At 41.0% G+C, this 15602-nt stretch overlaps 1 protein-coding gene across 5 annotated transcripts in view; it reads right to left on the bottom strand.

The window, feature by feature from the left end:
* The window catches only part of DAAM1 (dishevelled associated activator of morphogenesis 1), a 160580-nt gene that overhangs the window by 33246 nt on the left and 111732 nt on the right, over positions 1 to 15602 (bottom strand). For all 5 annotated transcript variants that reach the window (XM_004426204.3, XM_087448432.1, XM_014784275.2 and 2 more), the window contains 11 exons: positions 12809 to 12903; positions 10493 to 10826; positions 9723 to 9833; positions 9497 to 9600; positions 8233 to 8299; positions 7888 to 8005; positions 7316 to 7454; positions 6978 to 7036; positions 3644 to 3831; positions 2824 to 3123; positions 2410 to 2517 (listed from right to left, as the gene is read on the bottom strand). In XM_004426204.3, the coding sequence (XP_004426261.1) occupies positions 2410 to 2517; positions 2824 to 3123; positions 3644 to 3831; positions 6978 to 7036; positions 7316 to 7454; positions 7888 to 8005; positions 8233 to 8299; positions 9497 to 9600; positions 9723 to 9833; positions 10493 to 10826; positions 12809 to 12903 (1623 nt within the window). The remainder of the gene's footprint in view (positions 1 to 2409; positions 2518 to 2823; positions 3124 to 3643; positions 3832 to 6977; positions 7037 to 7315; positions 7455 to 7887; positions 8006 to 8232; positions 8300 to 9496; positions 9601 to 9722; positions 9834 to 10492; positions 10827 to 12808; positions 12904 to 15602) is intronic.

Raw genomic sequence — 15602 nt, forward strand, 5'->3', positions numbered from 1 at the left:
ATTTCCTTTACTCTGTCCTATATACAGCTGCCAGAATGTACGCATCTTTTCATTTTCTGTCTCTCAACATTCAGTAAATTCAATAAAATGGCTCAAATTACCTTCATTTGGGAAACATATTTATGGTTTAAAAATTCTCTTCTCAAATTCTTGCACCAAGGGGGGAAACATACTTGAATCAAGCTGAGCAGGTGTGTTGAAATTTTTCTCTAGAAAGTGCTACTGAAAATGTCAAATGATTCTACTTACCAGTCAAATGTTCTGGTCTATCCTGACTGGAATGACTACTGATTACTTAAACAGTGATTGGTTGCTAGGAGACAATTACCCAATTGCTAGGCTTCCTGCAACCCTGTCTCCCAGAGCCCTTGAGAACCGTCCACATATTTGTCCCAGAGCATTTTGGCAGCATCCTTCTGCACCTTCTGCTGAAAGCCAGTTAATTATGAATCTTGTAAACTTGGGTCTTTCAACCACCTGCCTTCGTAATAAATGCAACCCACATGCTCAGACTCGAACAGCATCATTTGGAATAACTGCTGTTTCCCTTCCTTTAATTTACTTCTTTAAGTTCCCAACCATTCATCTTAGGCAACCAGAATGGACCAGTATTAGTGACTGAAACTGAGGTGGGAAATCAATGAGATGTGTATCGATGTCAGATTATTTGAATCTGCCAGAAAATGTGCTACAATGTACTAAGACTTCATGTCAAGGCCCAGAGGACACGTTCCTGGGATAGAAGAGTGAAAGAGAGGGGGAGAGGGGGAGAGGGAGGGGGAGGGGGGAGAGAGGAGGCGGCCTGTTGTAGCCAATCATGAATGAGTCTGGTCCAAGCACCTGCCAAATAAGGGCTCTAAACACCTCTTTTGTTTGTCCTTTGAAAGATAAAGTGTCTTGCTTTCTACTGGACAGTGTCTTATCACCTTTTTTCTTCATTTTCCTTCACTTGGTGTGTTCAATGTTGCACAAGTTTGCCTTCACACTTACAGTGGGCTCCAGGTGAGGGCTCCTATTTTAGGGTCATGCTGCTATGGTAGGCAATCCCCTGCCTTTTTGTACTTTACTAAAATAGCATAAAATACACTGCAGAGAAGATTTCCTCTAAGCGAAAATAGTGTGGTTAAAGACATATTACTTTTTCTTTTCAGTTTCAGATGCATGAAATGCCATTTTGAAAATAAAACCCTCAGCTTTTGTTTTCCCCCAGCCTCAGTTCATCTTCTCCCTCAGTGCTTGGCAGTTCTTTCCGAGACACTCTTTCTTGGGAACCAGGCCAAGCCTAAGCAGACTACAAAGTCTGCTGCTTCTCTGAGGACGCTCCACCCTGGGCATGATTCACTCGGGAGTTAAGGGCCTCCCAGAAAAGCCGACGGAAAGCCCCTGTGCAGATGACCGGCATTCATGTGTCCCTATGAAGATGCACTCTGCTCTCTTCACCACTTCTCTTTCTCAGTCTTCCTTAAGAATCTTTCTGCTCATACTCCGGGACTCAATGATTCCATTCCCAGGTCTCTAACTGACTGTTTGGGATCTCACTTCACCTTTTCCTTATTCTTCTGAAACTCTCTGTACTGAGCCACCTTGCTGTGACTTCTTCTGTTCTACCCTTAAGAAGCTCTACTAAGATGCCCTCTACTAAGATGAGGAGTGAGAGGAACCACACAGATATGACCAGGGCTCATGACGTGACTCTGTCTACTTGGCCACATCAGCAAGCACCAAATCACATATTCTCACTACTATCACAAAAGCTTTGCTCACTTTTCAGAAGATTCTCTGGTCCTATTTGATTCATTGCCATCCCCACATTTGCTCAGATTTTGAAGCCCCACTTCTGAGTCAAATCATGTTCGTGACATACAGTAAAAAATTCTCTCTAGGTTCTATCCAGCTGCCAAATTATAGTCCTTTACCAACCCCTATACTTCTAAAGGTTCCATCTATTTCAAAAATCAGTCTACTTCTGATAATACCATTTGATATATATATTTATAAGTCAGATAAAATAAAATGGCTTCAGAAACACTATGAGGTGACAATACAAGTTAGGTAACTCACCTACTAGTATTTTCTCCTGGTGACCCATTTTGACTAAGCGCAAGTGATAATAAGAAACAGAACTCCTTCCACCAACAGAGACGAGGTCTTGGACACTAACTAGGGTATGAAGCTCCCTCATGAGGACCTTATTTACCTTCAGGGTGTTCACACACACACACTGATGGGCACCTAGACACATGTGCGTGCACACACACACCATGCTGCTTTGCAGGAACACACCAGAGTAGAACACACAGCCTAGAACTAAGAAGCCTATCGTATCATGGTTATGGCAGATGGCTCAGGGAAAATGCATGAGGACATGATTTTTCACTTTTTTAGCATCTGGAGGGCACATGCTGTTACCTGCTGTCTTTGATACGCTGAGAACGTTCTTTCCAGGTCTTCAAGATCTAGAATTTTGAAGACTTTTGTATCATCAATTTCAGTCCATACTGTTCCTTCCAGTTTGTTCTGCAAACATCAAGTTAATAAGTGCTAGGATTTATAATTAAACACGAAAAGAATGGATGTGGTTCTTTTTTACTTAAAGGGCTGCTGTCCCCAATTTTTCATTCTACCCGATGCTCAAAGTGAGCTGGCTTCAAACAATATGTCATTTATTTCAGAGGGCTTATCACTTAAATATCTGAGCTAGTGAGAATCCCAAGTCCATTCTAGAAAATGAGATCATTTAACAGATAGGGCTGTTTCCCTTTCGGGGACAACACTGTGAGCTGCTAAAGCTGTCCATTAGAGGGAATTGGAACAATGGCTTACCTCAGGCAGCTTAGACCAGTTGAAGGATTTCAGGGCATTTGTGGGCTGAGGAATGTTTTTCTTCTTAAGTGTGAGACCCAGTGGAGCGCCAGGAGGTGGCATGATTCCCCCTAAGGGAGGAGGCCCTGGGGGAGGAGGCGGGCCACCAGGAGGGAGGGGAGGGGGTGGAGGAGGAAGCAGTCCACCTGGTAGTGCTGGGGGCGGTGGGGGAAGAGGGAGAGACCCCGGCACAGAGGAAGGAAAGGGACCCCCTGGGGCTCCAGGCGAGGGTCCACCTGGGATGGAAGCACAGACAGCCCTCTGAAAAGACAAAAATAGGAAAAGAGAAGATCAACGGAAGAAGTAAATTCATTGGATGATTTTTGAGAGTCTGAAACTTTGCCTACAGTTCTGATAATGTGGGTTTAAGGGGGCACCAAGTCAAAGGGACTTTTCAGGGCCTTTGTGGGCTCTGTTGGGTCAGCCCTTTGTATTTGGTGCCCCAGTGCTTGTCTGCAAAGCATTCACGTCTCTCACTTCTTGCACCATCATACGGTGTGGTTTTCCTGAAATTCGTTTTCATTTTAAGAAGCTAATATGATTTCCCTTGCTCTTATTAGAGGATCTGTACTGAAAAATGCACACTCTAAACCCCTCTACTGCCTAATGCACACGCGAAGCACAGGGAGCAAGTCTCACAACCACTGTGATAAATCACCAGACGGTTCAGGTTTTATTCCCCCATCAGAAGCTGTCTACTTAAGGATGAGGGCTCCAGGATAAGTGAGGCCTCGGCAGCTGCCCAGAAACGGAAGAGCGGCCCGCGGCCCTCAGGCCTCACCCTGCTGAGTTCGTGGAGCTGCGCTGTGAGATCCGCCACCTGCTGCTTGACTTGCTTGTGCTCAGTAGTCTCTTTTTCAAGTTTCTCTTTCATTTTATTTAAGGTCTGCATCATCTCTTCCTTCTCTTGGGTCTTGGCATCACATTCTCGCTCTTTCTTTTCCAATTTCTGCTGTAACTCATTGTGCTCTACGCAGGAAAACAATTGGTCATGAAAACAAGGGACTCTTCAAAGCTGAAGCATTTTCTCTAAACAGAAAACTGACTAAGGATGATTGCGAAGCTCTTTATTAGGTAAATATTATTTCTCTTCTCCATCAAAGGGAGTGACCCTAGGGCTCAACGGTGTTCACGTATGGAGGGGCCTTCGATGAACAACCTTATAAACTACGTTTTGTAAAAGATGGAAGAAGAGACCCTAAAGTCCCAGTTCTAAAGATGTGAGAAACTATTTGTGGAGGAGAATGCTGCCTGTTTGGTATTTAATTCAGAATCCTGTCATATATAAGAGCCCTTTAGCCACACTTGAGAAAATGAATATTAAAAAGGCCTCTTGTCACAAATTAGAAATGAGAACGAGAGAAGTCCAGTGTTTATTAGCTAAGGTTGCTGCCTCATGTCCAACTAGCAGATGGGCTGAAAGGGAGGATCTTGCACCCTGAGGAAATGCTGCTGCCAGACCCAGCGTTGTCCCAATGCAGAATCATTTCTCCCATTCCCCCTCAGAAGGCTACTTGGACTGGAAGTATTTTATGCTTTCAGCAAACAATTCCTAAAACTTGTGAAAGCAGATGTTATCATCTCAGAATTAAATACTTAAGGGCAGTAGTACTAGCTGAGCATGAGGATCACCCTAATATGGGAAGAAAAATACTCTCTCTCAGCTGTAGTGTCCCTGACTTCCCCAATCCTGCCATAATGGAACAAGGCATCCACTTGAGTGTAATGCTTGTCTACATTGCCAACATGCTTGCTGACTCGAGCACCGATGGAGTGATGATCCTTGGAAAAGAGGTCTAATTAAGTCTAGGCTGCAGATTTTTATTTCAAATACTTGGCCCCAATTCCTATTCTTTTTATATCAATAAACCCACTAGAGATATAACCCACGGGGGCAGACCTATACAGAGTTGGTCTCTATTTCTGAATTTGATAACACATTTAAATCCTTGCTTTCTCTGTCTCTTATTTTCTCTCTTCTGAGTCCTCCAAAATCAGAGTTTGCAGAACAGGGTTCAAGCCACTAAAATCCTTGGATTTCCCCAGCCTTGGAGTTAAGATAACCATCAATGCACTTCCACCACTCCATGAGTGCTTTCCTGACTGCTTTAGATGTGAAAGACTACCTCATGGGAAACTACTGTAGCCCATTTTCCTTCTCTTCTCCATTTCATTCCTCTTCGACAACTCTAAGACTTAACTTCCTATCACCAGTCATAAGCCTTTGACAAATCTGGCCAAGCCTTGGAACCACCTGAGGGATTTTAACATTTCAGGACCCCAGAGCCCATTCCAGGGAGTCTAGTCTGTAGTCCAGGGGCAGGGTGGTTTTCAAATGCTCCTGAGATGATTCTGATGTAATGCCAGGTTCGGGAAGCTCCAGCCTAAGGGATTCTCTCCACAATGACATCCATTTTATAATGCACTTGCTAAGCTTTTATTCAGCACTGACTGGGTGTGCTGCACTAAAGAGAATTCTCCATCTTTCAGGTCCATAGAACTTCCCGTCTCCTCGCAGCCTCCACTCTCTAATTCATCAACATGCACCCTCTTTAATACAACGTTGCTACTTGAAGCTTCCAGAAAAGAACTGATTTTATCTACAATATTTCCTTTTTTGGACTCTCCCCATGACCTCACTTTAAACCATCCTGTTCCTCCTGCTGACCTTTGCCACTTTCTCTTATACCACTTGAGCCGCCTAAATCCTACAAAAGTCCGCATCATTGATTGTGCAACTAGTATGTGCCAGGCATGATGCTCAAGTCCTTATATATGTTTTCTCATTTAATCTCCACAACAATCCTGTGAGTTAGGTTTAATCTTCATTTTACAGAGGAGGAGACTAGAGGAGAAGAGGACATGACTTAGCCTACCTACACAGTCAGTCAGGGACAGAGGTGCGACTCAGACCAGAGCCCAGCACAGAGCCTGACACACACAAGCCTTCAATAAGCATCCACTGAAGGAATGACTGAATGGCTCCAAAGCTTATATCCTCAGTACTCTCATCAACTTGCACACCTCAGTCTCCATGCTCCAGGGGGTACCCCTAAAATACCACTCATTGACCATTTTCTCTTTGGTATAATCTCTCCTTATTCTAACTTTTAGTCAGTGTTTCTGTTCTTTCTATAGTAGTTTCTGGAATTTATTTATAAAAACATATGTGCAACCTCACTTATTTGAAAGCAATCTGAATTTATATGATGAACCCACAATATAACAGTCCTCCACATTTGGTATTTTGCAGTATCAGTGGTGGCTCGGCTTTTCTGCTCAATGGAAAAGGACAAGTGTGAGGAGAGGAAAGGAAATGCTTGAGCATTGCTTGGACCTTCTTTTCAACACACTAAATATCGGGGTGAGTGCTATTATATTTCACTGGCTCTGACTGAGTAACTTGGACAAGGAAACGGAAGTCAACTAACCAGCACACTGAAAGAGTAGTGGCTGGGGGTATGACTGTTTTCTCAAAGAGGCCAACTTTAATTTGCTAATATTTTGAAGGAAGGGGGGAAAGTTACATCCATTTGGTGAGTGGTTCGCACAGTGATGGGCATAAATGACCCTCCTGTCACTCAACGCTAAGTGTTAATATCAAAGACATATTCAAATACCAATAGCTGGTCTGTTAATGTTTCACAATACACATATATCTACAGTGGTCAGTAATTTTCTGCATGATTTCTCTCTTTATAACTGGTGCCAAATTAAGGTCACGTGGGGGATTGGGCTGCTGAAACCAAGTGGCCGTGGTGTCCCTTATATTTCTTAAAATCCAGTGTGCTTTAAAGAGGAGTTATGGGATGGGGGGAGGGTTAGTTAAGAAAATTTGAATTAATGAATACTGAACAGCAAATGCTACAAGCTTTTCAAAAAAGTTTACACAATTATAAGAAAAGGCTAAAATATTTGGGGTTAGCATAATAACTAAAATAGCTCAATTAAAGAAAAAAAGTGCAAAATGCCCTTAAGACATGGAAAAAGAAAGGCTATTGATACACCAAAGTTGATAAGAAGCATCAATGCAAATTTCTAAAATAAACAGAAAACAGAGTTGCTCAATAACCAATAACATAGTCTGTTCTCTTGTCAGAGCCTCAATCATTTACCTTTCCTCATTTTTTCTGCTTGTTCTTTCCACTGCTTAACTTCATTTTCATTAACCAACCTGTATAGTAAAGAAGCATTCATTACAAAAAACATAAAAGACCCACTGCTAAATGTATGCTCTCTAGGTACAAAAATAGTCTACTGCAGAGAAGATCCTCAGCATACCAAAACCCACTTATACTCAGGTGTCACTTAGAAATATTACATGTGTTTACAGTACGGAACTCATATTTACTTCTAGAACATTTCAGTTCTCCCAGTTGCTATTTTGAAGTAGGAGAAAATGTCTTACATTGTCACTATTATCTCACGGGCAACAAAATAAGAAGAAACTCACATTCGTACGACATTCTTAATATTAAAGTTTTCCAAAGGTGTGGAGTCAGGGTCCTGTCCTTTGTCATTCTGGATAACTATTTGCTGTATAATTCTATCCAGGAGTAGCCAGTACTGAACACTGTTGCCATTTCTCTTGTCTAGAAAAGAAAAGAAGGGTGGAAAAATTCTTCAAGTTGTTTCTAAACTAGGACAAATATTTTTCAACAGTGGTCACCCACCAGAGCCATAGAACCAGAGAGATGTTTACAACATCTGCACCAACGCTTCCCAAATTCTCTGGAATTCTGACATGCAATGATCATTTACTTGATTGAGAGGCACTTTCTATTCCTTTCTAAATGTGTTGTAAGGCGTATATTTATTTTAAAATCACAGTAAGTTATAATTCATTTCATTTTGAGAACTTCACAATATCCCTTAAGCTGTGTAGAGACACATCGGGCTGTCACAAAACCAAGGTTTCGAATCCCTGGTGTACAGCCAACCTAATCAGCACTGTTCAGAAGACACAGCCCTGTCAATGACGTCTGAACATTAAGAAACACATGCGTAAGTCACAAACACACTCACAAGGCATTTGGAGGCAGTGGTGCAGGATGGACATGAAGTGAGGGTAAGCTTCACTATGGGTCAGCCTCTTCCTGGTCAGCTCAAACATCTGCGTTGCACTTTTTGTGTCTATATGAACCTATTTCACATGGAAAAGAAATCTAAGTCCAACATCCAAGTTCCTCAATTCCTGCAACGCAAGGTAAGCAAATCGAAGGCAAAGAGAAGCTAATCTTGCCATTTAGGTAGCAAAACAGCACTTCAATTTAGCTCCTAGGTTACACTGGTCTACGTCATCTCTACAACACACACTACACAAGGAAATGAGCTGATGAGTCAAATCAGAGTAATTGTAAGCATACATACCAGTTCAAATCTTTTGGCAAATTCTAATTCATCTTCATTTCGGAGCATTTCAAAAAAATCTAAGTGCCTGAAAGACAATTAAGGAAAAGCTATTAAAAGTAGAACATTCTATAAACAGAGGCATACAGGAATCAGGACATTAATACTAAGGCCTATTCCTAAACTTTCAGAGAAATCTTTAAAAGAAGTAAGACAAGAAAATTTGAATGCCTTTGCTTAACTATGCTCTTTCTAAGAAAAAAGACATCATCTGACTGAAATGAGATTACAGTAAGAGACAAATTTAAAGGCCTAAGATGCCTAGTATATAGTAGATAATTAATAAATGTTTACCAAATGCAAAGTCAATCAAGTCCAGATCCTGCTCTCAGACTCCCTTTACTTTTCGGAAAAACAAGCCCACATACCTACACTTGACTGGTCGCTGAATTCAAGATCACAAAAGAAATGTCCATGCTGTTCACTTTCTCATTCAAACATTTGAGCCCCTACTATGTATTTCAGACACTGGGGATGATAAGTTCTATAAAGACAAATACACGAGGGTAAAGGGTATACAGAATGATGGGAGGTGAGGTGAGTAATATGCACACAGTGGTTGGAAAAGATCTCTCTGCAGGGAACAAGAAAACAAGCAATTTGGACATCTGTGGGAAGATCTGCGAATGCTGAGGAAATAGCAAGTGCAAAGGCCCTGAGGCAAGAGTACTTAGACATAGTCACAGAATATCAAGGAGAAGAGCATCCTGGAGTGCATGAATGAGGGAGAAGAGTAGTAGAAGGAAAGATCTGAGAGCTAGGGAATATGTTAGAAGTAGTAAAATGATTGCAAACAAGAGCAAATGAACAGGAAGGTGGAAATTAACAATCACAGAATGGCTATCAAAGGTGCCAAGGGATTCCACATGTTTTATAGTCAATTTTCATAACAGACCTGAAGATAGCTGTCGTTATCATCATCACTATTTCTTGCAGGTACAAAAACAGTAAGGTTCAGAAAAACTGTGTAACTTGACCAGAATACATAGCAAGTAAGAGTCAGGACTCGGATATGGATTCAGATCTAATGCCAAAACACACACTAAGTTCTCTTGGCACGGTGCCGCTTCTTTCCTTTACAAAGTCTGACCACAGAAACATCGTTAGCTGGAGTACGTTCTGGGGCAGGCTGCTGATGTTACAGACAGTCACAAGGCGTTCACAGGCTGGCACTACACACATGGAAAAGGCATGATCCATCTCAGATCAGAACAGTCTGACTTACCTATCTAGGGTTGAATTTTCATGTTCCCTTAATTTATCTATTACAGGTTGAATTCCTAACATCAGAAATTCATAGCGAAGATGAAGTCTAAAGTCCAAACTTTCCTGAAAGTACAAGGGTGATAAAATACATATTTATGCTTTTTAGACTCCACAGTCAGTAATCTTTTCTTCTTATTATTATTATTTAATAATATGATTTAAATTGTGGTCCAGAAGATTCTTACCTCTCCCGCGCCTTGGCTGAGCACTGCGTTAATGAAGGACATGATGGCTGTCTTGAGACTCACTTCATCTCGATACCGCCCTGTGCTTCTATCCAAGTCATTGATTAGTGTCTACCAAGGATACAGATATAAGAACAAAGGGCTGAGTCATTATTAACCATACACTCATTTTATTAGTTTTCTTATACTGAGAAGTTAATTTTTTAAATCTTATATGTAGTCAGAATTATATGGGTCTATAGAAAGCCACCATGTTTTCTTAAGATTAGTTCTAAAAACTCTACTTTCAAAATTCTTATCTCATATATGTTCATATATAAATGTATACAAAGTACAAAAGATTGTGCTTCATTAACTTGGCTTGCTTTTTTATCTTTGAGTATAAATACGGTGACATAATCTCACTGTTCATATAATCCTAAATCACGAATGGCAACCTGTAAAATTTTCAGAGACGCTCCATTTAGTATTTAGTGGATTCAAAAGACGTGTGCTCTATAACGTGTAGCAAGCAGGGCCACATTTTTAAGTTCGTTAAGTCCTAAACCCCAGATTGATGAGGTATGGAAAGTACATTCTACTCTCTGGTACTAGAACCTAAGAGGAAGGCAATGTTGAAGTCACAGTGTGAGCCATCACCGGGGGAGCTCAGGCTGGGCTCTCCCTCCGGTAGGAAGGGCCCTGTGAGGAGGGTGGATGGAGAGCAGGGGGGGAGGGTGGATGGAGAGCAGGGGGGGAGGGTGAATGGAGAGCAGGGGGGGAGGGCCCACCTGAAAGCGAGTTCTTTCGCTGGCATACTTCTGGTAGTGCAGCATGGCCTGCAGACCCTTCCTGTGGCCCCCAGGAACCAGGCACACGGCGCCCAAGATTTCCAGCACGGCCACCTTTGTTTTAACGTTCTCTGTGCTCAGACTCTGAGCAATTACATTAATGCTCTCAGAATGAGCCAGGACGTGAGCCCGACCTTGAGAGTTGTTCATTAGCGCCTTTATACATCCAATGAGAGAGGTATGTATTCGAGACTCTGCGGTCTCGTAGTCCATGGTCTTTAGAAAGTTGAGAATACATGACAGGCCATCCAACTCGATGAATCTGTTTACAAACCTGTCACGAGGAGAAGGTTAAAAAGTATCAGACTTAAGTCTCATTGGAATTTTGTAATAGCCCTTAATGCAAGAGTTTGAGGGGGCTGGAGAAAGAAAGATATAGTTCCTAAAATACTAAAAGGCTTACATGGATGAAGCCTCCTTAATTCCTGGCCTCTTCCTTGGCACAGACCCAATGGTCAGCCACAAGCATGAAAAAAATCTCCATTTGAGGTAAACAGATCTCAACTGATACAACCAACCAATTAATAGGCCATATGACCACAGAAAATCAGGAACAAGAAGACACTCAGAATATGTCTTAGGTTCAAGTCATCTGCTGATCCTGTGTTACGGTAACATCCAGCCCCCGTGCACTTTTGTGTACTGACCACCCACCCAGGTAGGCCCCGTATCAATGAAAGTCAAAGAGCATGCTCATCAAACAAATGATCGTCTATATCCCTAAGGTGGTGTAGAAATCCCTTCTTTTGTATGACATACTACATGGAATCTCAATATATAAAATAAATAAAAGCAATACTTTATTACTGTACATTAGTTTTATTGATATTTATAGCACTTATTTACCATAAAGTCAATCAATGAGAATAATTCACAATGCACATCTGCATGTTAAGCCTCTGAAAAGTTCAGAAGTAATACAACCTGTTTATCTGACTACTCCAGAAATTTCCAAACTTATTTAGCCTTGAATACCCATTAACATCTGAGAATGCAGAACACATACAGAGGGAACACACACACACAGAGGGAAACATTGATCTATTAGGATAGGCTAGAAAACCTCTGTCACACAACTGCATAGGATTTTTTTTTACATCAGTAGATTTTTCTCAGTTAGCATTTTATAGTCAAATAAAGCAGGGACCAACCATTTCACCCAACCCCATGACCCAGATATAGCCAAGCTGGTTAAACCGGTTGGCTTCATTCATAGCACCTGTCCTAATGAACTATACCTGTAAGTACCCCAACATCCTACCAAACCTCAGAGGCATTAATGGGAAATGAAGGTGTGGGAGGCACACCGTGGAAGCTGACTGCCATCTTTTCCTTTATAACAGTTTTATTAAGACATAACTCACATGCCAAAAAGTCCACACTTTCAAATGTATAATTCAGTGATTTTTAACATATTCACAGACTTGTGTAGCCACTGCCACTATGTGATTTTTAGAACACTTTAATCACCCCCAAAAGACCATTTCTTCCTCTCTCTAACCCCAGGCAACCACTGTTCTTCCTGTCTCTGTGGAATGGCCTTTTCTGGATATTTCATATAAATGGAATCATACAATATGTGCTCCTTTGTATCTGGCTTCTTTCACTTTGCATAAATATTTTCAAGGCTCATCAATGTTATAGCATGTATCAGTACTCTATTCTTTTTCATGGCTGAATAATATTCCATTTGATATATCACATTTTATTTATCCATTCATCAGTTGATAGAACTTGGGCTGATAACACTTTTTGGTTATTATGAATAATGTTGATATGAACATTCACGCACAAGTTTTTCAGGAGACATGTTTTCATTTCCCTTGGCTGTATATCAAGCAATAGAGTTGTTAGGTCATTTGGCAACACTATGTTTAACATTCTGAGGAACTGCTCAACTGTTTTCCAAAGTGGCTGCACCATTTTACATTCCCACCAACAACGAATGAGGGCTGCAATTTCTCCACATCCTCACCAATACTTGTTAGTCTCTGTCTTTTTTATTTTAGCCACCTTAATGGCCGCCTGCATATCTTTTAATTGAAGACAATCAATTTAACGAATGTTCAGTGATTAAAGTATTTCATCCATGGCTCAATTGCATGCTTTTAATTTAAGACTTCCTCGAAAATTTGGCTACTTTTTTGGCAGAAAAAAGAAGAAAGGAAGAAAGAAAAGAAGGGGGGAAGAAAGGACAGAAGAGAAGAGAAGAAGAAAAAGAAGACAAGTAGCATACGCTAACAGTGGAAAAATTACCTCATCGGTTTTGTCCTCAGTGCCGTCTTCAAACTCTCTATAGTTTTACTTCTCTCTTCTTCCTCTTCTTTCTCTAAAGCCAGCAGAGATTTTCTCTATGCAAAGAAAACTGAAGTTACTTCTTCAAACTCTATGTTTTAATTATGGCACAAGCAAGACAAGCCCACAGATTACATGCTACTGTCACTTTTAATACAAATAATCAATCAACAAATCTATGACTAATATTTACAAGCCAAAATATAGAGCAGAAGCACCAAGAATTCCACAGATTTGTTTTCTCTACTATAAGCTAGTTCTTTCAAATTTTAAATAAAGCTTTAAGGAAATGTTTAGAAAACTTACTAGAGATTAAGTTGTCCAAATGTTTGTGTAACTATTCTTCAACTACACTTTGATGAAGATATTACTATTTATACTTGATAGAAAGAAGACTGGATCTGTAGTTAAATACAACATTCTAGCAATTCAAGTTAATAACATTACCACACTATCAAACAGAGGTGGGCAGCTCTCTCTCCCATTCCTCACGCTGAAACGTGTAACTTTAACACTTTTTGTTACATCAGATTTTTTTTAAAGAGAAAAAATTAAGTTGGACCTGATACTAAGATGGACAACTCCTTTAGAGTAAATGCCTAAGTTTTAGAAATGATTCGACATCATTTGAAAACCAGGATACGGAATACATGCACTTGTGTGTACACTCTCCCTACTCAGGGATCTGCTACAGCAGTGCTTCTCAAACTTTCAAGTGGACATGAATCACCTGGGGGTCTGGTGAAAATGCGGGTTCTGATGAGGGATGTCTGGGGCGAAGCCTAAGATGCTGCATTTCTTACTAGTTTCTGTGCGATGCTGATGCTGCAGGTCTGTGGACTTCACTGTGAAGAACAAGGCTCTGAGGAAGCAGCTCTCAGTTGATGTTACAAAGTCATGAATGCTAGTAATCTTTACAGATGTGTTAAAAAGTCTTTTCCATTCCTTTCACCCCCTGATCATCTAGTTGTACTAAAAGTATCCCCAAGTCATATGGCCCTAGGTGCTCCACTCACCCATGGAACCGCTGGTCCCTTGCCTTCCTCCTACTCTGAACACATGCTTATCTAGCCTCAGCCTGCTTACCCATTACCAATTCTGATAAAAATGCATGGTTGGCAAACAGGCTAGGGTATTGGGAAAAAAAAAGTCTTATCCATGTGTCTCAATGATCCAGTCTCTCCCATTCTTTCAGGACCACAAATCATCCAGGGGTAACTTTACTTAATTTTTTCAAGTCAATAGTATCAGCATTAAGTAACCAAATGTTAACTAAAGCCTAAATTTGACTTCACAATTAGGAGGGTAAAGCCCAAAGCAAACAAATACATCAGTATCACTTAATGGCAACTAAAATAAAAATCAGTAAAGTCTTGTTCTTTAAACTTGTTATTATTTCTGCTAAAGCTGTTGTCTTGCTGGTGATGTGCCTGGACAGCTGTCACCAGAGGATGGTAGGGGAAGAAGCTGTGTGCAGAAATAGCCAACGAATTTCTTCACGGCTCCGTGAAACCCATCCCCTGGGAAATTCAGCACAAACCCAGCCAAGTACGTTTAATCTCCTCTGGCACAGCTGAACTCATTTAGACTCTTAAGCAATCGGTTTGAATCTGTAGCTCAGAATCAAGCCTTTTATGAATATCACTTATTGTTTCTAAGTTTTACTACACAAAACTATCCCCAAATTAGATGACACACATTTCTTATTGTGGTTCACTAATACTAAATAAAGATGCATAGATTTACCCTTTTAATAATCCTAGAGAGGAGTGAATTAGGGCAGACTATACTACATCTCTCCCTAGTAGAGCTGGGAGATTTATGAAATGTCAAGAAAACCAAATTGTAATTTCCTTTCCCAATATAAGGAGCATTTTCTTCCTCTCAAAACAGAAGACAATATGCTCCTTTCTGTATGTGATACAATTAGGTTTGAATCTCAGATCGCATTTATTGTATTGAGAAAACTGAGGACATGTGAATGAACCTGATATTCTACTGTGACTTTTCAAAATAAAATAATTTATATAAAGTCTCAAGTTTTCCAGCTTCCCATTTAGGAAGCAGGCTTAATTTGCAACTTTTGGTAGAAAAAGGGGCTAAACCTACACTTCTGAAGAGGGCTGCTATGCCAACCATGGCATATACGGGATGGGCCTGTGGCAGCCTCTGTGGGTGCTTTACACACTTAGTAAAGCCCTGCTCACATGAGAAGTGGGGAAAGGAAAAAGCGCGTCCCAGCAGAGGGTCTTCCAGTCAAGCGGCTAAGGTATACATTGGAACACACAGGTCCAAGAGAGCTGCACAAACGAGGCACAGAGATCATTCCTGGCTGGGAGTCTGGAACTAAGCTCCTGCTTGAAACATTTCCTTGGGTGACCTTAATAAGACAGGCCACTGAGCACACTGAACTTCACCTTACATCCTTCCTCCTTGAGAGTGCACAGAGAAGCCACATAGAAAGCAAGCCCAGGTCCTTCTCGAATCTGCTGGGCTGCACTCTTTTTATTATACTGTTTTTCACTCCTTAAAAGCCAACAGATCACTCAGGGGTCCTTTAAAGAACAAAGCACTCTTGTTATGAAGCTTACATAAAGTAACTGAACTTGTTCCACAAAAGGCTTCAGGGCCAGTAAGCGCTGCAGTTCTCAACCTGGGCTGTTTATTAGACTCTCGAGGCATTAAAGAAAACAGATGCCTTGTTGGCAGCTGGGGGTGGGGTGGGATTATCCTTTTACATGCCAAAGGGTTTTAA

The sequence above is a fragment of the Ceratotherium simum genome, chromosome 24 (assembly GCF_057802395.1).
Source record: "Ceratotherium simum simum isolate JZ-2026a chromosome 24, ASM5780239v1, whole genome shotgun sequence".
Lineage (NCBI taxonomy): Eukaryota > Metazoa > Chordata > Mammalia > Perissodactyla > Rhinocerotidae > Ceratotherium > Ceratotherium simum.